The sequence below is a fragment of the Mirounga angustirostris genome, unplaced genomic scaffold, assembly GCF_029215605.1.
Source record: "Mirounga angustirostris isolate CCGP_5_RB_7025 unplaced genomic scaffold, mMirAng1.0.hap1 SCAF_11, whole genome shotgun sequence".
Classification (NCBI taxonomy): domain Eukaryota; kingdom Metazoa; phylum Chordata; class Mammalia; order Carnivora; family Phocidae; genus Mirounga; species Mirounga angustirostris.
The window spans coordinates 4461757-4483373 of record NW_026991719.1 but is presented as its reverse complement, the minus strand read 5'-3'; the positions used below and the strand labels follow the sequence as shown (position 1 = coordinate 4483373).

The 21617-nt window shown below is 49.5% G+C and overlaps 1 protein-coding gene across 6 annotated transcripts in view; it reads left to right on the top strand.

Annotated features, from left to right (window-relative positions):
* PUDP (pseudouridine 5'-phosphatase) overlaps positions 1-21617 on the top strand; it is a 160574-nt gene that overhangs the window by 4215 nt on the left and 134742 nt on the right. The window contains exon 1 of one of the 6 annotated variants that reach the window (XM_064573696.1): positions 1053-2220. The exons of the other annotated variants lie outside the window; for them this stretch is intronic. Within the exon in view, the coding sequence (XP_064429766.1) occupies positions 2166-2220 (55 nt within the window). The 5' untranslated portion in view covers positions 1053-2165. Of the gene's footprint in view, positions 1-1052; positions 2221-21617 lie in introns of those variants that run through there. 6 annotated transcript variants of the gene reach the window in all.

Below are 21617 nucleotides of genomic sequence, written 5' to 3'. Positions count from 1 at the left end.
TCCAGGATTTCAGCGGGTGACGTGTGGCTTCTCCTTTGCATAGTAGAGCAGGTGACCTGTGCTGGACGTCTTTGTGCTCCCTTAGTTCCCGACCTGAAGCGCGTGCTGGGGTTTTAGTTCAGCTTGCTAGGTGAAACTTAATTAAGTTCCTTCCACCTTTGCAAAGAAGTGTGCCGAAATTTGGAGGCCAGTCGGAGGCCTGGCGGTGGAGGAGAGCCCACCGGAGGCAGCCCTGACTCCCGACTTCCTGAGTTTGGAATAAGATGCTGGTGGGGGCCCCGGGCAAGGACCCTCCTGGAAGAAGGGACTCTGTTTTATGTTGTAGAACACTCGTCATGAATAGTCCAAGTATGGACTGAAACTGGTAAACTCTGTTCCCTTTGGGGTTGCTTTCTAGTAGACCTGAACGGTGCCCCTCTCAAGTTTGTTCTTGTAGTTAGTGGTCACTTGACCAGTGGTCACCACAGCTGCTCCTCTTTCTTGAAGCATTGAGATATCCACATGGCAGAATGGTGCTGAGAAACGAGAGCTCTTGAGCAGATCCCTGTCAGTGCAGGCGTGTGATGCCCTGTCCTTGCTGTCTCCTACATTCCTTCACCTCACAGTGTGATTTGTTGGGCACCTTAGATTCACAGACTGTCTCCTACATTCCTTCACCTTACCACACCTTAGATTCACAGATGCTATCGTCATGGGACAACCATCCTTCTCTTACTTTCTCATGATCCAGTTTTTACTTTGTTCCTCCTTTCTTCTGGAAAAGCAGTGCACTGGGGGCTCGTTGGTCTGTTTTTGTCTTTCTGATTACGTGCCTTTTACTGTGATTCTTTTTTTTTTTTTTTTTTTTAACTCCTGTGATTTACATTATGCTCTGTCATTGTCCAGGGGTAGGTGCAGATTTGATGCCTCATAAAAGAGCAAGGGAAATGATGCCCCCAAGAAGTGTCCACTAAAAACACTCATTACATAGATGCCCAGATGACGCGTCACACCTGGGGGTGAAGTATTTGAAAAGTGATTCAGACACAGCCCATAGCTGGAAAATAGAATGTCGTTCCAGAGTGGATTACGTTTGAAAATAAATTTCCTACTGAAAAGGGTACGTGTGTACCAGTGAGTAATAATTAGAGCATTTGATCTATGGAAACCTTCACTTAATTGTGTTAAAATGGGTGGGGGCAGTCATGTCTGTAATGTGCAGATAGCTGTGATTAAAACTGGCTCTAGGGCACGTATGGAGAATTTGCTTGAAAACGTAGTAGTTGGAACGCATGTCATTTCTGCGCAAGAAGCTTTGTCCCCTTTGGCTTTGTAGAGGTGGCCTACCTTAGCGTACCTTTTGAGCCTTTGGCGGGCACCTCAGCCCCTCCCTTTATGCTCTGACTCCCTCGCATCCTTCCCTGTGATGTCTACAGTCAAGAGCTAAGTGTCAGTGGGAAGAGTGTCTGCACGGAGAGGGGCCCCTGTCTGAGAGGAGGATGGTCACCTCCACACACCCTGGCCTGGCGGACAGTTTGTGCTTGTGCTCGTGCTCCTGGGCTGGACAGTTGGTGGCCATTGACTCTCCTCTCCTGGGCCTAGGAGCGAGATCAGGGTATATTCCCCTTTGTGATCAGGGATGCTCTACTTAAAAATATTGCAGATCATGTGGCTAGATGGGGAGAGATCCAGAAGCAAACCAAACTGCGTGCAACCCCCAGTAGACTGTCCTGTCTCTACACGAATTGAGAACAAGACCAGAATCATAGTTTGCACATCTGAGCTAATTTGAGGTGTTGGGGACGAAAGCCAAACGAAGCAGCAGGCTTCCCTTCCTTTCATGTCCTGAAATCCCAACTGCACCCTGTATGTGTAAGGGAAGTGGAGTGTCCTTGATGAGACCTGTCGACCTCTCTGCTGTCCAGACCAGCACTCTCCATCCCGCAGAACTGCCTGCCGTGTGGGAATGTTCTCTATCTGCACTGCGGACAGGAACCACACGTACTCCCTGCGTCCATAAAATATGACTAGTGCAACCGAGAAACAGAATTGTTCCTTTTATTCAGTTGTACGTAGGTTTCAGTAGCCTCCTTTGGCTGTGGTCACCGTGGTGGACCGCACAGCTGCAGAGATGTGCCTTCGCTCACCCTTGTCTGTTCAGAAACTATGTGGTGGCCAGGTGCGGTATGGGATTCAGAACAAGTCTCTTCGCCTCAGAGTCCAGATGGGACATGAACCATGGTGAGTGAAATCTGTGCATAACATGCTAACGAACAAGGCAAGGGCACGGTAGGGACAGAGCCGTGCTTTGAACAGGAAGCGCCCGGAGGATGTTTGTCAAGTACAGAAAGGGGCAAAAAAGACAAATGGACATTCTGGACCAGGAGAAGAAATGGCTGAGCAATGCACCTGTTTCCTGAAGCAGAGAGACAGTATTTTTATCAAGCACAGAGTTTGAGTTTAAAAAAAAAAAGGATTCTGAGTATGATTGTATTGGAACATGGAGGCGAGGATGGCCTCTTGGTCCAGCTGAAAATGCTCTAGTATTTTCCAAACGTGTTCCTCATGGTAGCCATGTCCCTTTATCCTGTTTCAAATCAGAACACTTCCCCCATCCCCGAATCGCATAACCTTTGTTTTCCCCCACGATGGTGACTTTTGGAAGAGTCCAGGCTGGTTATGTTATGGAATGTTCTACATTTGTTCAGGATTTGGGATTTGTCTGGTTGTTTCCACCTGGTGTCTCCTTACCTGTTCCTCTATCCCCCCTGTCTCCTCTAACCTGGAAATGATGCCCAGCTGGTCTCAGCTGTTTCCGCAGGAACATGCTGCGGCACGCTGTTGCCTTTTTGGGGACATGGTTGCGGGGGGTCCGTTCTGTCGCCCTAGTCCCAGCCTGCTGTCAAGTCTTGTCCTCAGAAGCATTGTGGAACCCACTGTCGTCCTGCACGGTGGCACGTGGGGCATTTTGGGGAGAAGTGTGGAGCCCGAGAGAGCAAGAATAGGCAGTGGCCGTGGTGCCCGTGTGTCTCGAAGGCCTGAAGCATTAGGCACAGAGACGGGCCGGGTGTGGCTTCGGGAAATGTGGAGGCCTCGCTGGCACCACTCACCCTGAAGAGAAGGTGTTTCTGGGAACCTAGCGTCGTTTTGTCCGTGTGCGTACGTGTGCAGCCTGCCGAGTATAGTGCTTCTCCTTCCATCTCAATCCGATCACAGGCCGTGATCTCTCCCCGTCCAAGGGCGTTCAGACCTCTGGCATCAGACTCCCTGGAAACCAGGGACAGATAGAAAGCAAATTCAGTTGTCTACACTTTGTCCACTTTGGAAGGGTTAACTTCATTTTTCTTAACTTATTTTGGCTGTGTAGACGAGCGTCTGTATTTTTTGGAGAAGTGTGCAGAGGAGTAAAGGAATGAAGTGTCATGGTGTCTGCAGATTGTAAGGTTTGGTTGCACAGAGGCCTGGGTTGTATGGGTCTTTCCTGTACTACTTGGGACTTTTCCAGGCAGTAGAAAGCTACGAAGACGGAACAGGACGATTAAGCCTTTAGCTCGTAGCACGAAGAAACAAAACCAAATGCAAATGAATAGGTCGTAGTCAGTAGGTTCTGCTTAAAAAGACAAGGACATAAAAAGACGTTGTTAACAACATTCATGTTAGAGTATGATGTAAGAGCTCCAGAGCCCTCAGCTCCCTGGACATTTGAGGTGGCATTCCTGGATGTCGTGGGACAGTGGGAAACATTCGGAGAAGACGCGTTCCCCTTCCTGTCCGGCCGTCCGTTTCCTTGTCCTGTCGTCACGGTGCGGTGGGAGCTGGCCTGGGGATTTGCAAAGCAAGTCTGCGCGCACACCAGATTTTTTTGCGGTAGTGCGTTACATGGAAGCTGACATTTTGTCAGGAGGTCACACGCAACAAACAGGAATAAAGGCTTCCTCAGTTCCTTCAGAAAGTGGCCACCCACCATCCTCTGCATTCACACGGTGCACTGGTTCGACCAGGCGACCGTGTCCCTCTGTCACCCATCTGCCGACTCCCTGCACTCTGCTCACCGATTCTCATGCACCATGTCGACTGACTTCGGCAGCTCTGGCCATGGGTTTGTTTTCTCTCTCACTACTGTGGGCTACCACGGTCTAAAGAATCTGGACGTTAGACGGAGCTTGAGTGACACAATGGGATGATGTTCAATGTGCTGCCCGCGCGCTCTCTATGCTCCCTTGGGCCCAGTCTTACTCCTGGCATCAAGGCCCTGGGGGTCACCGATTCATACGCGTATACGGACTTCTCCTTCCCTTGTCTACCTCAATTTCAAGAGCCTGGAAACCCTGTAGCTCTTGCTTTTAAAAACAAAAATCACATGGTTATTGAAGAAACATTTCCTGCAGCAAGGTGTTACTCATAGTTTTGTTCTGGCCACAGATACTCTTGGATTGCATTAAATACCCACCATTTTGCTGACTTCAGTACACTCCTATAGTGCATGCTTATTTTCACTCTACATCTCTTCATTCCCCTCCTTTGTCTTTTTTTAGAAAATGATTTTATTTATTTATTTGAGAGAGGGAACACAAGCAGGGGGAGCTCAGGCAGAGGGAGAAGCAGACTCCCCACTGAGCAGGGAGCCCGATGCGGGACTCAATCCCGGGACCCTGAGGACATGACTTGAGCCGAAGGCAGATGCTTAACCGCTTAAACTGCAGAGCCACTCAAACATCCCTCCCTTCTTCATGTGTTAACATGAAGCATTTCCTTTGGTTAAATTGATTATTGACTATAATCAAGGTAAACTTTAAGGCCACTTTGTCACTCTGTTCTGAGCTTTGTGCACTCATGTTGATGACCATGAATCAGCTTTTAATATGGCACGCTTAGGTGCCTGGCTTCTCAGAGTGGCATTATCCTGGACTTTGAGATTTAGAATCGAAGCACCCTGTCCTCCCTAAAGAGAAACTGAGGCAGGCCAGCCCGGTGAGCTTGTTGCGGAGCTGAGTAGAAACCCTAACTTCTGCATCTCTGTGGGCAGGCTTGGAGCCAAGTGCATCTTCAGCATATCATAGACACGGTGTCCCGTCTTCTCGGACTTTAGAGGCTTATCCAAATACAAAGACGGTTAGATCAAAGGCCACGCTGATATGTGACCCAGGGCCCTTAGTGCACTGTTTAATATGATTCTGCAAAAGAGATTTAATCATCTGAATACGTTATGCCCTTCTTTATCCTATCAGGGTGTATTGTTCGATCAAGTAAAATAACATGCTGCTTAGTAGGAGGATGGCCCTTCTGTGCGTGAAGAGCTTCCCATATTTGTGTAATCGCTTCTGTAATACCGGACGTCTTGGTGTTTACAGTCTCTTGTGCTGCTGGGGCTGGGAATAGAGTGGGTCCTGAATTTGGGGGTGTACTTCTAAAGTGGCCTCTTCATCAGTGTGCTATGTCGCGGGAGGTTTACAGGAATCTGCCGGCATGGTTTCCCCTTTCCAGGCAGGGCAGGAAATGGTCCTCCTCACGCCCATGCCTCCTCCTGGACCGGGTTCCTGGCCCTTCCTTCCTCGAGGGAGGAAATGCTTGCCTTTTCTTCGGGATGAATCGCAGCTGCTCATTCCTTATTTCTAACGCTTGCATGCGTCAGCATAAAGCATGCCACGTCTGCCCTTCACACGGAAACAGAGATACTGCTTCAACCTGCTGGTCCAGCCAGAGTGCATTTCCCCCATGTCCACTTTGCCAAGTTTCTTGGAAAGGCAGCTGCACTCTGAGCCCCTGCTGCCTCCCTGCCCCATCTTCCTGAGAGCTGGCTTCCACGCCACGGCCCACAGAAGCTGTGCCCACGAAGGGAGCAGTGACTTCTGTGTTGCCACATCCACTAGGCACAATTTTCTTACAGTTCCAGAACTTTCTGCGTCAGGTGCCGCTTCTCCACTCTGTCCTTGGGAATCTGTCTCAGTGGCTTCCAGGACCATGCCTCTTCTGTGTTCCTCACTCCTTCCTCTTCTCTTTAATTTCATGTGGGGGCCTGGTGACTGGCTTGGACCGCCTCTGTGTCTTGGAGATCACTTGTGAACCGGCTTCAGCAAACGCTCTTGCTTTCAGGACTCTCTGACCCCATGGTCTGCCTTCCCCTGTCTCTTGCATTCACCCACACTTCCTGGTCACCACCATGCAACCTTACCTGGATACACCGTGTATCTCACACGGAGCCTAGAATTCCCTGCCTGATCTGCTCTTCTCCTGCCTTCCCGTGAGCCACACGTGCAGAGACTGGGACTTTCCTGCGAATCTTCCCTTCCTCACCCTCTGCCCCACCCCCAAAGCAGTGCAGTACTTACTTCTAAGTACTCCAGAGTCATTTCTACGTCCTTCCGACGGCCACTGCCTTTCTCTAGGCTCTCAGTGGCTTCCTCCCCAAAGCAGTGCCCGTCCAGAGACTTTCCTACCAACCCCGCGCTCTTGGGAGCAGTCTCGTGCCCCCCTCACACGTGTGTCCTCGGGCCCCCTGGTCACACATGCGTCCTCAGGCCCCCCCGTCACACGCGCAGCCTCGGGCCCCCCCATCAGACACATGGCCCCGGCCCCCCGTCACACGTGCGTCCTTGGGCCCCCCCATCAGACATGCCTGGCCTCGGGCCCCCCCATCACACACGTGGCCTTGGGCCCCCCTCACACTTACAGCAGAGAGAGGCAACAGATCACTGAAAGCAGGTCTGCTCAAGGGCAGGTCTGTCAGCTCTCCTCCCCCCCCCCCCCCCAAACACCACTGGCGATGCTGGAGTCCAGGTACTCCTGTGGGTGGAACTGCAGGATCCTGGCACCCAGGAGCATTTGGATGACGAGTGTAGCCCTCACCAGCAGCTTTCCCTGAGAATGTGCCTACATTCCTTTGAGGAGTTTGGCCATGAACGGGTCCCTGATTCCTTTCCAAGAGGAAGAGCGTGGTGCAGATAGAAGCAGTCGGTCAGCTCTCCCCGTGGTTCGTGTGGTGCCCTCTCCTGTGGGCTGCATTTTTTGTGCTTGGCTATGTGCTCATAGCACAAACGTGGAAGTCATCTCTGGCTCTGCCAGTTGCAGCCTGACCAGCTGGTCCCTTCCGGAAGGCTCCAGCCGTATCTCAGCAGCCATCTTGTTAAACCAGTTGTACGGACCTTGCCTGATGGCCAGGAGCCTGATAAAGGCATTTGAAGTCACCCACTGGGTCACTGGAACAAGACAGGTGGCCAGCCATCCAAGGCAGTTAAGGTGGTTTCAGGCGGCCAGCCTATACGTGGGTCCATCCAGATGGCTGAACACAGGTGGCACTCTGCTGTTGAGGGTTTGTTTGGGGGTAGAGGTTTAGGTTCAAAAGCAGCTTAAGGAAAGCGTGATAGGTCAGATCCACAGGACTCTCAAGGAGAGAGAGGTGGTCAGTGCATTCATTCAGTTTGTGAATCCCACAGACTTTGCTAACTGGCCCCCCAAATGCCGGGTACTGAGACCAGGAGTAGATCCACCCGTGTGCTTCCAGGGACATGGTCAGGGCTGCAGTAGGTTGTGCACTGGGGGAAGCAGACTTCCTCCATCCTGCTGCATTGTCATTTGTCTGCTGAGCTGACCCAGTTTCCTTGGGAGTCAGGAAGAGGAAGTGGGCCAGCAGCCCAGGGTGCCTTCTAGAACATTCATCCCGTGCTCTGAGCTAGAGCTAGAGTACTAAGTTAGGTGGAGGAGGAAGAAGGTGGAAAGTATCCCAGGCCAGGGGGACAGGGTGCTCTGGCAAGGTGTATTTGATGATGTGCATGACCAAGGCTTACGCTCAGGGAGACCTCGGGCTCGGAGGCTCGTGCAGTCGTCTGGTTCTGCAGGCCACAAGTCCGAAATCAAGGTGTGGCCATGGCTGTGCTCCCTCCCAGGGTTCCAGGGGAGGGCCCTTCCTGCCTCTCCCAGATCCTGGGGGCTCCGGGCATTCCTGGGTTTGTGGCCACGTCCCTCCGATCTCTGCCCCGGTCTTTACGGTGGCTTCTCCTCTGTGTCTGTGTCTCCTCTTGTGTCTCTTATAAGGACATCTGTCATTGGATTTGGGACCCACCCAGCAAACACAGGATGATGTCATTTTGAGATTCTTGATGTAATCACATCTGCAAAGATCCTTTTTCCGAATAAGGTCCCATGCACAGGTTCCAGGAGGGCAGGGCATGGGTGCATCTTTTTGAGAGCTGCAAGGACGCATAGGGTTGGCATGGAAGGAAGAGGAGAGGCTTGATTCAGAGGCTGTTTAGTTCACGGTGGGGCTTACAGGGACCCAGGGAGATGGAGGCGGCCAGCATTCCTTCCCACCTTGGCTGAACAGCAGTGTCTTGTCCTGAAGTACACACTAGAGGAAGCAATAAATAAAGCACAACAGAAGTGAGGAGTTCTGTTGTGGGCACGTGCACACGTGGAGTTTCAGTCGCCTGAAAGTTTGGCAACTTTGAGATGGATGTCATGGAGGAAAACTACCGTGGTTTCCCACTTGACACAGAGAAGACCCTTGAAGCTGACACCCTGCCAAGAAAACCAAAACCGATGGCCCTCCATCTAGGCCCATCTTTGTCTGGTGGCAGTCCCTGGAAGGCAGTTCAAGTTGACGTCCTGAAGCCCCCCTTTCCACATGCAACGCAAACACTCACAGAGCTGGGTCATGGGTCTGGGAAGGCAGGATCTGGACATCAGCTACACTGACTTCCACACATCTTGTTCCACCATGTGTCTTACTTTGCTTTGTTCAGTTTTGCATGGAAGTAGAGAAAAAGAAATGGATCTGGAAGCCAGGAGGAAAGCGTGTGACCGGGCACAGAGGGAGCAGGTCGGGATCCTTCATCATTCTCAGGCTTCCCATCAGCCCTCTGATTCCTCCCTAAGCCCTGCGCCAAAGCCTGCCATTTTGGGTCCAGCCCAAATGGACATGTCAGCGTGCAAAGTCCTCCCATGCCCTTTGAAAGGGTCTCAGTCCTTCAACGAGACAGGGCATTGTAGGCGGAGGGAAAATTACAGGCTGTTCCCTCGGATGAACTGAGTACGTGACACTTCCCAGAGAGACGGTCATTGCTGGCGAAGGTGTTGGCATGCAGTTTATGTTTTCCTGTGGGGACTTGGGACAGGCGGAATGCTCACAGCGCCCGGAAGGCACAGAAGGGCTCAGCCTGACTCTGGAAGCTGGCAGCAAATCCATGAGCAAAACACTGACTGCTAGACTGTGTTCTCCACAGAGGTTTGGATCTAGGCCAGTTCTGCGGACTCTCTGGGTCTAAGCACTTAGAACAGTGCCCAGACACAGTGTGTTTATCGGTGGAGAAACCTTGGTCATTGCACGCCCATTGGTGCGGATAGCTGCTATTTATGTACATATATATACAGGGATGTGGGGAACTCGCTGGATCTGATGTATGAGACCACTCCCTTCTCCCCCGACTCCATTTTCAACACAATGCGACCAACACGAGCGTAGAAACGAGAACAGAACCTGGGACATCACTGGGTGTGTGCCCTGTGATCTTTGAGTGTTGTTAAGTGTGGTTAATGAAGTGTTGAGCTGTAATTACATCCTGGCACCTCTCTCATAGAGACTTGCCTTCTCTCATTACGTTCAAAGCCCTGGTTACCACAACTGCCGAAGGCCAAGGACTCTCTTTCCTACCTACCCACATAACGACCACGTTCACCTTGTCATTTCACCTGGAGGAACGCACAGTCGACCTGAAAATGCAATTAAACCTAATACCCAGTTGCCAGTTACAGAAAAGAGATGAAGGGGGCTGGAACTGGGAACTTGTAATCTAATTTACAAATTCTTGATTCTTCACAGAATCATCACTGTGGGCCTTGCCCTCTCATCTGATGGCTGTCTGGATTTTGTCCACGACATCACTTGTGTGCACAGACTCTAGCCTGTAAATAAAGGGCCTTATGTAAGGTGGGTGTGTGGTACTTGGGTGATGGGAATGCGTGTCCCCAGATAGAGGTGTTCTAAGTGGAAACTGGGTACCAGATTCACGTTGAGAAAACCCTGCTCATACACAAGGGGCTGTCGTATTTCCAAAGGTCCCTGCCCACCTCTGACTGAATATGGGAAACTCCATTCCAGGATCAGCTTGGAGTGCCGGCAGCACGGGTTGGCCTTGGGGCAGCGACTCTCCGCCTGCGGTGCCATGGATGCTCTTCCTTCCTCAGTCTCTGCTCTTCTGTGGCCGATGGACCCACGCCGTCTCAGGTCCCTGATACCACCGAGGGACGGAGGGCCTCTCTAGAACTATTGATGTTAGTAGACCTAAGCCATCACCGTTAAGAGGCCATAACAGTGTCTGATTCTATTTACAATTTCTTTTATCAACTTAAACGCCTTTATGGTCATTAAACCACGCTTAAAAAGCCAGTAGATTTTATTTCCTTGTTCAGTGGTTCTCTTGTACGAATTAATAGCCAACGATCACTTTGGCCTATAAATGAAGTTTGTAAAAATGATGAATGTGAAGTTCACTTGACTGTTCCAATAGAGTTCCCATAATGTCATCTTAAATTGTGAGCGAAGATTAGTACTTTGAGTGTGCACTTCGACGTTTATGTACATCACCGTTGCCCCAACAGGCCAAATTCAGTTAAAGAGTATAAGTCATAAAATATTAAATAGCACACAAGAATTTATTTGGTGGTCTTCCTTCTTCTAAGTGTCACTGAATATTTTGGGCACTGAATGAGCTACGTGTCCATTAGGGAAGACTAATGGTCCTCTACCACATTCTTTCCATTGCCACCCAGCCGATTAGATTTTGCATTTTTTTTTTAGCATATATGTAAATGTGTTTCCACTTAAATCCAGTACTCTTTGAACTCAACAAGAACTCTACATTCTCATTATACTTCCCAGGTTTAAGCAAGTCCCAAGGAGGGCTATAAAGATGACATCTGATGGAACGCTGGTATCTTTCATGTGCTTTGAGTTAGAGTAACAGCTTATAAAAGGCGTATACTGACATGAGCCAGAGACTGAACACGCAGTCAGCCTTTACTCTCTGTCCAAGGAGCCTCTGCGGGTTCACAGAGAGATCGCCTCTCATCACCTGCCACTTTCCTGCTGGAAATCAGGATACAAAGCTTGTCCCCTTGGGTCAAGAAGCTTTGCACGTCGCTACTTTTGAATTACGGCAGCATACTCCGCGTAGAAAGAGGGACCCACACCTTACTGCTCTTGGGATCTTTGCAGAAATCCTGGGTAGAGTTCAGTAAAATCTGAGATATATAAACTAGTTTCTAGTGTGTGAGCATATTCTTCTAAAAAGGATCTTGATTCTTATTTCTTGATTATTCTCTTAGTCCCTCCCCCTGAAAAACAAGATCTGCAGGGGTAATTCTAAGTGGTGGTTGCCTTTGCCTTTGCCAGAAGGAAATAACCAAATAGATGGAGATCTATAATGCTGTGTTGTGGACAGAATTGTGACTCCCCAAGATGCGCATGTTGAAATCCTCACCCCCAGGACCTAGCAGTCCACCCAGGCACGTGAGGCTGGGAGTCTGAGATCCAGGCGGGGCCGAGGCTGGTTGCTCTTCCAGCAATCTGGACCGCCGTCCTGGAGGTTCTGTGGGCAGACCGCGCCAGGGTGGTGGACAGTGGACGCTCAGGGCTGTTCGGTGAGTGCCGCACCGACAGGAGTACCGCCGAACTCTGTCCAGTCTTCCTGTCTCATCTTTTCACACTTGAGTTTTCTGACATTCCTCCACCGCCACCCACCCAGGAAAATAAGTGAACAGAAAGCACACCCGAACAGCCGAAGGAGGATGCCGGTGACGTGTGGCCCTTTGTGTCTTCAAAGGAGGAGTTCTCTGTGCTGTTCAGCGCTGATTTCACCGCAACGTGATTGCTAGATTGTGTGATGATTAGCATCGCCCTAAATCAAAAATGTTTCTGGCACTGTCTCCGTGGTAATGCTTCACTGGTGTCCTGTTCCAGCAGGCCCTCTGGAGGGGATTCCTCCGTACCGACAGTAGGGACAGAAACAGACGGGTAACAGGAGAGGCCCCGGAAAGGTAGATAATCAAACTGTTCTTGGAGTTGGGGGAAGAACGTCTTTAAACTTTGCATTTTGTGGAGGACAGCTCCTGGCTTTCACTTATTCAAAAGGCTTAAGAATATATGGATTCACCGTTAAGCCGTGACGCCCAGAGCTTTCGGAAGCTAATTCTTCACAGAGTCTCTCCATCTAGACCATGAGAAAGACAAATCCATCTGGAACGCCGTGGTCATATATTTGTCTCTTAAAATTGAAGAACTTAAATTACTGACATTCACCAAATGCAAGTGTCATGATGTGTTAGTGGGAAATGGGAAAAAAGAACCTGGTGATTAATAAGGTTTATACATGGGTGAATATGATGTAGGGGTAAGAAAGACCGAGGCCACCGTGCTCTTTTAACATCTGGTGCACAGCCTCGGGGAAGCTGCAACACGTACTTTTGTGAACTGTCTGTAGTTGCCGTTGACCTTGGGTTGTGAAAGCTCGTGTGAATGAAATGCTAAGAAAGGTTTATTCGTAGACTGTGTTTTTGATGTGCTCAAGAGTCCCGTAGAGGGGCGCCTGGGTGGCTCAGTCCATTGAGTGCACGACTCTTGATTTCAGCTCAGGTCATGATCTCAGGGTGGCGAGGTCAAGCCCATGTCAGCTTCCGTGCTCAGCGGGCAGTTGGAATCTGCTCGAGATGCTCTCCCTCTCCTTCTGCCCCTCCCCCTGCTGTGTGCTCTCTTTCTCTCTCAAAAATAAATAAATCTTAAATAAAAAGTCATTATACACAAGTCCAGTTAAGAAAAAATGAAAATAGATGGCCGAGAAAGTTTCTTATTATGTTGGTTTCCTGTTGCTGGAGTAACTCCTTACCACAAACCAAGTGACGTAAGACAAGGTAAATGTATTAGGTCGGCGTGGTTGTGGCAGGCAGAAATCCCGTATCAGTCCCCCCCACCCCGGGCTAACATCAAGGTATCCACAGGGCTGCATTCCTTTCTGGTGGTTGTAGGGGAGAACTGATTCCCTTGCCTTGTCCAGCCACTCACAGGCTACCCCGTTCCCTTGGCTCACAGCCCCTTCCTCTTCCGCAAATCCATCGACACGCCCCGCGTCTCTGACCGTTCTTCATTAACAAAGGTGTTTGTAGTCAACCACTTCCCTCCAAGCACGGCTTTCCTCGCACCCCATAGGTTTGGGGGTGTTGTGTTTTCATTTTCACTCATCCCACAGTATCTCTGAGTTTCCCTTCTAATTTCTTCTTTGACCTTTGAATACACAGGCGTGTTGTTTACTTTCCATGTATTTATGAATTTCCCCATTTTTTTTTTTCTATTCTTCTAATTCCATTTCATTGTTGATTGGGGAAATACGGTGTATGATTTCAAGCCTTTGTAAGTTTATGGGGCCTTGGCCTCATATACGCCTTTTCCTACGTTATGGTGCCTTTTCCTGGAGAAGGTGTGTAATGTTACAGTTCTATGGAATGTTCCATAGATGTCTGCTAAGTGCAGCTGGTTGGTGGTGTTTAAGTAGTTAATGGCATTAAATCTGTTCTTCTGTTTCCTTGCTACTTTTTAATCTAATCCTATCCCATATTAAAAGTGTGGTATCCAAATCTCCCAACTGCTATTGTTGAATTACCTATTTCTCCATTTTTTTGTGTGTGTTACTTTCTGTTTTATGTAACGGGGGCTGGGTTGCTCAATTCATGCATGTTTATAATTGCTGCATCTTTGGAATGACCTCTCTATAAATTGTTTGTATTAGATTTCTTTGTGTTGTTTCTAGTAAAGATACTTGTCTTGAGTCGGATCTTGTGTCCGCCTCTCTTCTGGTTTCTGTTTACATTGGATATTTTGTCCATCCTTTAAACCTGCTACACCTTGCGATCACGCCTTAATAGTAAGATCATACTGTTTTTCTTTCTTAAAATCCATTCTGGCAATCTTTACCTTTTAATTGGGAGGTTTTAGCCATTTACATAAAATGCCATTCTTGATAAAATATGATTTTTGTATGGCATGTTGTTTCTGTTTGTCTTATTTCGTTGTTGTTCCTTTATTTCTCCCCAACCGCCTTCTTTCACATTAACTAGATATCTTTTAGCATGCCACTTTAATTCTCTTGTTGTTTCTTTTATTATATGTGTGTTTAGTTTGTTTCTTCGTGGTTGCTCTGAAGATTACAGTTAGTAACTTAACAGGTGACCATCTAGTTTGCATTAATGCCAACATAATTTAAAAAGTATACAGAAACTTTGCTGTGATAGGGCTTCAGTCTCACCCCCTCCTTTGTGCTTTTACTGTCATTAGGATGACATCTTTCTACATTATGTGTTCATAAATATTTATAATTATTGCTTAATGCATTCGTCTTCTACGTCAAATCAGAAACAAAGATTTACAAACGAATATAGCCCTGTGGGCAAAATCACCCCCCCGTTTGTGAACCATTGCTTTAAGGTATAAAAATAGTGTTACGGCATCCTGATGGAACATAATTTACAAAGACTGCCAAAGGAATTTTTGAGTTGGTCATTGGCTGATGAACCAAGAAACAAACATTCATGTGTAAAAAGTATTGCATGTTTAAGTATTTCCAAACTGTGCATGAGGATATTTTCCAAAACAAGACATAAATGTGGATCATTCTTGGGTTGCATGCCACCTTCCAGTGAGAACTTCTCTTGGTGTGGTAAGGTCTACTCAAATCCTGAAAACGGGTGCTGATGGAGAAGGGGCATATACGTGCAGTTATCACAGGGCTCTAGCAATACTGTCAGTTTGACCTGGGGAGACGTCTCGTAGGAGAAAGTGGCAGAGTTTTAGGAGGCTCAGGTGTCGGGGCATTACATACTGTGGGGACCCCTCTCTAACGTGACACCTCCTACATCCACGGTGGTTTGCAAGTGGGTGATCAGAACGCGAGCGTGCCGTGTGGGCAGCCTTTCCCAGTTGTCCAGGAGTAGATGCAGAGCCTCGTCTGTGAGTCCTACACCCTGACGTCCCGTGGGGGTGCTCGAGGATGGCCACTGGTGCCAGGCGGGAGCTGCGGCCCGCGACTCTTGCTGGTGGAGCCCCCGTGCGGAAGCAGGGGCACATCGGCGTGGGGCCCCGTAGAACAGCGGCAGCCTCCTTCCAGGAAACAGGAAAGCAGGCTGCCATCAGCCTCTGCACCTTCTGAGAGTCCGCTTTGAAAAATCCATGCGGGAAAGGCAGGAGATGGGGCCTCTGTCAGTATCTGGCCCTACGAGAAGAGTCATTTGAAAAGCCTTTGTTTCCATATGCGATCGGCTGAAAGTACGCTTTTAAAAAGAGAGAGAACAATATGCCCATACAGAGTGTCTGTCGATGTTACTCACATCCTTCTGGGCTCTTTCCCCTGCATCATGTGTATCAGCTTCTTGTACAAACGGATGTGAACACACTTGATAGGATTTAAGGCTTGCTCTTCTTTGGACAGCTCACCCCAAAGGTCGTGTAGCTCCCTTGAATTTATGAGTCTACGCCCAGGCTCTTTGCCCCAGAGTTCCATCCCGTGACTGTGGAGGGAAACCATGACACAGCACACCGGAGGGAACGCCCTCCCCGTGGGACAGGCCCCAAGGTTCTGATGCAGCCTGCAACCTCCACCGGCCCCAGCCCCTCCCACCCACCTGTCTCCCCTGGGCCACCTTCCTGCGGGTCCTTTCTGTCTGGGGAGCCTCACCTTTCCATGCATGGAGCCGCCTGTCACTCCGGGAGTCACGGAGCCTCGAGCTTCTCTTCAGTTGTCCCTGCCAGCCTGCCTTCCCCTGCCTTCTCCATAATTAAAGACAGAAGAGGAGTGCAACCTACTTTGGGCCAGGATGATGTGGGAGTGTACAGATGACTGTGCGAACTCTGTGGAGCATGTGGTGCGTCCGGTGGTCCTGTGCCCCGAGCCTGGGGAAGCGTGGCACTCAGGCCCCCGAACGCATGGGACGTGCCCTTCTAAAGACAAGGCCCGCGAGGGTCTTTATTTCCAACCTCACTTTACGACAGCCCCCGGGCGTGGAGCACGTGCTCTGTTGTGGACAATTTCCACAAGTATATTTCATCCTCAAACAACCTTAGGGGACAGGGAGCATCCTCCCTATTGCACCATTGAGTAAACTGAGTTCTCAGTGAGTTTTTCCTTTGACAAGGTGACACCTCTAGGAAGTGGCAAAGCCAGCATGCGGATCCATGTCTGTCTGGCCCCGTCGTCGCTCTGTGTCCTCCACGGGGAGAGCTTCCTACAGCTTCCTCAGTGCTTGCCCCTGAGACGCCCCTGCTTGGAAAGATAGCTCCGCATGGCGTGGAAGGCGCGGCCGGTGATGACACCGCCCCCTTCCCCACACCTCTGTCCTCCCTGCCCGCGCTTCCCAGCAGGATGCGCTCATGCTCATGCCATCGGGCAAGCATGCTCCTGTCCCCAGACGCCAGAGCCATGTTGACATAGCCTCCGTGGGGGCAGCCGCCGTCAGGAGCCAGCGCCGCCCATTTCCGCCTAGACGGCGACCAGAACCTGACACTCCCAACGCCCACCTCGCAGATTTCCAAACCCAGAGAGAGGTGTCTTTGTGGCTTTCAGCCTCTAACACTTTGTCTTCCGTTTCCCAAGCGACTCTACCCTCTATGAGTGACAGTGGTCCCGATCTTCCTCTTGGCTGTTCAGTGACAGATGCCATTGGTTCCTGCTCAGCGCCATTTCGGGCATTTCTCCCACCAGCTGCAGGGGCTGAAGGTCCTCATAGATTTCGACGAAGTGGGACATGGGGCAGATGAAGGATAACGGGCCTTTTCGGGGACAGGTTCCCTGTAGGAAAAGCAGGCATTCATGTCCCTGTAGGACTCTGTAAGCTCATGGAACCCCCCACGACCCCCAGTTTGGGGAGTGCTGCTCCAGGTTTAAGAGAAATCTTCGGGGAGAATTCACCCTTGGGTGACTGCTCGCTCGTTGCCAGACTCTGGTAACGCTTTCCCTTCATTCCCTCCGCTGAATAACTCCAGATTCAGGGAGTACCGCAGCAAAGTGTCGCTGCTCCCAACTTCCAGATTAGCCTTTCCAGCGAGAGAGAACGAAACGGGGCAAACGTGAAACCTGGAGCCTGGGTTTGCACACAGAGGACGCATGGGGTTAAGGAGATGAACCTGTCCAGCCTGTCACGTCCAGCTCCATGCATGGAGCCACCTGTGACTCCGGGAGCCACGGAGCCTCGAGCTTCTTTTCAGTTGTCCCCGCCAACCTGCTTTCCGTGAGAATCCAGGTGCCGGCACACCTCGGCTGTTCTGGGAGAGGAGGTTTGGGTAGCACCTGGGAGCCCGAGTGAGGAAGGCGGGAGGCCACTGACCCTTTCTCTGCCTCCGTATGGTGTGGACAGTGTGCCCGCCGGCGTCAGGCTGCCCGTCTGATCTTGCTGGCTACGGCGTGCCCCTAATACATACCACGGACGCTGGTGACAGATTCCAGTGCCACTCACTCCGGCGGGGAGTGGCCGCAATTACCGCCCCTCTTGTACTGATCAGGCTCTGTCATGTCACGGCCGTGAACTCCTGTGGCACGTTAGCCCCGCGGTTCTCACACTTGGGCGGGCGTCAGACGCTTCCAGAGGGCTTGTTACAGCCCACAGGGCCAGGGCCCCAGGCTCTGTCGTTCGTGGGTACGAGTGGATCCCAGAGTCTGCATTTCCCCTCTAGCTCGCAGGGAATGCTGGTGCTGCCCGGCCATCCAGAGGAGCCCAGCTGGAGTCCCCATGCGCGGAGCTGAGGGTGCGGCGTACAGAGGCCTTGTGTAGAAATGACAGCCCGCGGGATGGCACACGTCAGTGCGTTTCAGTGCCCAGTAGCCCGTGGGCACAGCTGGAATATGTCGCTGAAACTCACAGAGTCTCCGTTTCTTATTTTTATTTATTTTTATCCATTCATTTATTTCATTTTCTTGATTCTAAACTGGCCTAATAGCGTTTATGGATCAGTTACATATCATTAAACATTAGAAAGCAATCGGCACCTTGTAAAGCGAGTCCAAGGCTGAGTTTGGGAGATTTTTTAACTTGAAAAGCACTTCGTTATCACCACCACATCCCACAGGAAATTCCCGGAATTTCCCCCCATTTTAGAAGATACTCGTCTCTGACGTGCAGTTTCTCCGAGCTCAGTAGAGTCGCCCTGTCTGCTTTTTGCCGCTCTGCCTCCGACCTTCCCGTTCTCCCCGTCGTTCTGTTTCTCGGGACCCATGCTGCATCCCAGCGCTGCTGCAGCTGGTTTCACAGACAACCGATGCCAACACCTGGCCTTTCCCCATCATGCTAGTACCTCTGTAGGGCAGGAGGAGGAGCGAAACGGCACGCCAGGTGCACAGGAAGCAGAAGGCACTGAACCAGGGAGGCCCAGATGCAGGGAATAAATTGTCTTATTCGTCTGCTTTTTACCCATTCGTAAGAAAGGGGATGGGGTCATTTATCCTGTGGTTTCTGTGAGAAGTGCTCTGTGTGATCGTCGGGGTACCTGGAAGCCTGCACGGCTGCACCCCCTGGCTCACTGAGCAAACCTGTGCTTGACCTGGCAGGTGTCCAGGGGCACCTGGGATTTCCCTAGGGAAAGCTTAGGCTACACCTCAAATCCCGGGAAAGTCTTTATTTCTTCCTAGGCCAAAGGTACGCGGCAACACTGCTAAGTCTTTTGTCCTTGGGTACAAATGCCATGGTTCCTAAAAGACAGCTTTCTTTTTGGTGGGCCGAGAACCACCTTCACGGAAGCTGTTGTTTGTCCCTGCATTCTCGTCCTGACAGCCATGGGCTGACCCCAGGGGCAGCTCTGTATTTGACAACAGTAGGACCACGCTGTGCTCCGCATACCCTTTTTGACCTTGTACTGTGAACAGTAGCTCTCAATGTCTGTTATATTCAAGGGGAATCTTAATTCATTTGTCCTGTCCTGTCCTACAATGGCCGCTCTGAAACCCATGGGAAGGGCAGTGTTTTACGTGTTGGGTGATTTTTTTTTTTTTTTAAAGATTTTATTTATTTTTTAGAGAGCGAGCGAGAGAGAAACAACATGAGAGGGGAGAGGGTCAGAGGGAGAAGCAGGCTCCCCGCTGAGCCGGGAGCCCGATGCGGGACTCGATCCCAGGACCCCGGGATCACGACCTGAGCCGAAGGCAGACGCTTAACCATCTGAGCCACCCAGGCGCCCTTACGTGTTGGGTGATTTTTGCATGTTCCCACAACTCCCAAAAGTCCTGTGCCCCCCCACAACCCCTCCATCTTTTCATCCCATCCCAAGGTAGCTGCCAGTCTGCCTCTCAGACATCAGATAAACCACCAGACTGTTTACCAAAGCGGTTCCTCTGATGGGTTGAGTATTAGATTCTTATCGATGCTATCGCAAATTATCATAAATGGCTTCATGGCTAGTGGCTGGAAACAACACACATTTCTTATTGTACCGTTCTGGAGGCCAAAAGGACATCGGTCTTGGTGGGTTAAAATCAAGGTGCTGACAGGGCTGCATTCCTTCTGGAGGCTCTGGAGGAGACTCCATTTTCTTGCCTTTCCAGCTTCTAGAGGCCGCCCGCATTCCTCGCCTTGTGGTCCTCCCTCTGCTTCTCTGCTCAACCCTCCTCCTCTGACTCTGACCCACTGGCCTCCCTCTGTGAGGACCCTTGGTGATAACATCGTACCTGCTGCATAATCAAGGACCACCCCCCATCTCAAGACATTTAACTTGATCACACCGCAAAGTCCCTTTGCCTTGTGAGGTACGTTAATCACAAATTCTGGGGATTAAGTTGTATACATTTTGGGGGGGCTGTTATTCTGTCAACGGCAGGTTGTTTTTGTCTCATCCTTGAGTTGTAGTGTTAGGTTCTTTGTATATTCTAGATGCAAGTCACGTGCCTGTGTGTGTATGTGTTGTAAATATTTTTTCTCCATCGGTGGCTTGCCTTTTGTTTTCTTACTGGTGTCTTTTAATTTTGATGAAAGCCCCTTTATACATGTGTTCTCCTATGACTCTTGCTTTTTGTGTTCTGTGTATGAAAGCTTCATATAACCTAAGATTCCCAAGATGCGCTGTGTTTTCTTCTATAAGTTTTATAGTTTGGGTTTTATATTTAGATTTATGATCCTAAGCACCTAAAAAATGTGTTCATTTTTTTCCATTATACAGGTATATTTCCATACATATATGTGTGATCTAGCAATATTTTTTGAACCAGTTCCATCTTTTAAATGACTTAAGGGCGCCTGGGTAGCTCGGTTGGTTAAGTGTCCGACTCTTGGTTTTGGCTCGGGTTGTGATTTCAGGGTCGTGAGATTGAACCCCACATCAGGCTCCATGCTCAGTGGGGAGTGTGTTTCTCTCTCTGCTTTTCTTTCTCTAAAATAAATCTTTTTTAAAAAATGAGTTTTAGAAATTGAGTATGGATTACCAGGAAAAAAAAAATCCTTAGAGCAATACCCACACCTACTAAGTGGAATAATTGATAATGACAGTGAATCATGCCAAATGCAAATCAAAGGTTTTACTTTACAAAGGATGACTCAGATTATTATTACTGCTCCTTATTTGAAGCAATCACATTTATTATTACTCCTTTACGGTTCAAAACCGATAGTTTACAGCCTAAGGAAGCAATACATCCAATACTTAAATACTTTTCTCTAAGCCTGCTAGAGCAAGCAGGATTGCAGTTTGAAGCAAATATTACGTGACTCATAATTTCATGCTTGTTAATTATTCATTTCCATCGTTTACATCCCTACATACAAGCAAGCACTACGTTTTACACGGAGGCTCATTGGTAAGGGTTAAGTAGCTAGCACGGAGTCAATGCAAACGTCTCTCTCTCCCGTGTCTCACGGAGCGTCCGTGGCCGTGGGAGAAGGCACCTGAGTGCCTACGGCGGCTAAGCATCTGCCGTGTTTGCTGGAGAACACATGACCGTCCTTCCCTTCCTTGTATGTGCTCACCGTCTTGTTTTCTTTCTCCTGTCCATACTGGCAGGAGTCCTGTCCCAACACACCCTCCCTGCCTGACTTCCTCGTGCACGTCCAGGAGGACCTTTCTTGGCCACCCGTGCATTGGGGTTAGTGGACGGTGACATTTCAGCAGGTCTTGAGAAATACGTGGATTGATATATCAGCATTTTCTCAATCATTCTTTTTGCAAAGTTTCTCAAACCTTTGTAGGTGTTTGCTCCTTTGTTTACTTTTTTCGACAAACATTAGTGAGCTGTTTGGTTTGACATCACAGATTTATGTCACTTCCAGCAAGACCTGTTTAGGCCTCAATCATCAGGTTTTTCTCAGGGCCTATCACACAGTAGGTGCCCAATAAATATTCTTTGAATCGAATTGACCATATTTCAAGCATGGGCCATTGCTGTATACCGAAGATCGATGTCTGGTTCTAAAGATTGTTCATCTGGCTTCGGCTCCATGGTGCATGTCATATTTACTTTTGTAACACAGGATGTTACTGATTTATAAATATTTGTTCCAGAAGGACCTCTGTGCTCAGTCATTTGAAACTTGGGCTGAATTTTAACTTTTGAGGGGAAAAATCAATTTTATGTTGGGTTGAGCTTTAGCTTATAGCATTACAGGTTTTTTGTGGGTTTTTTTTTTTT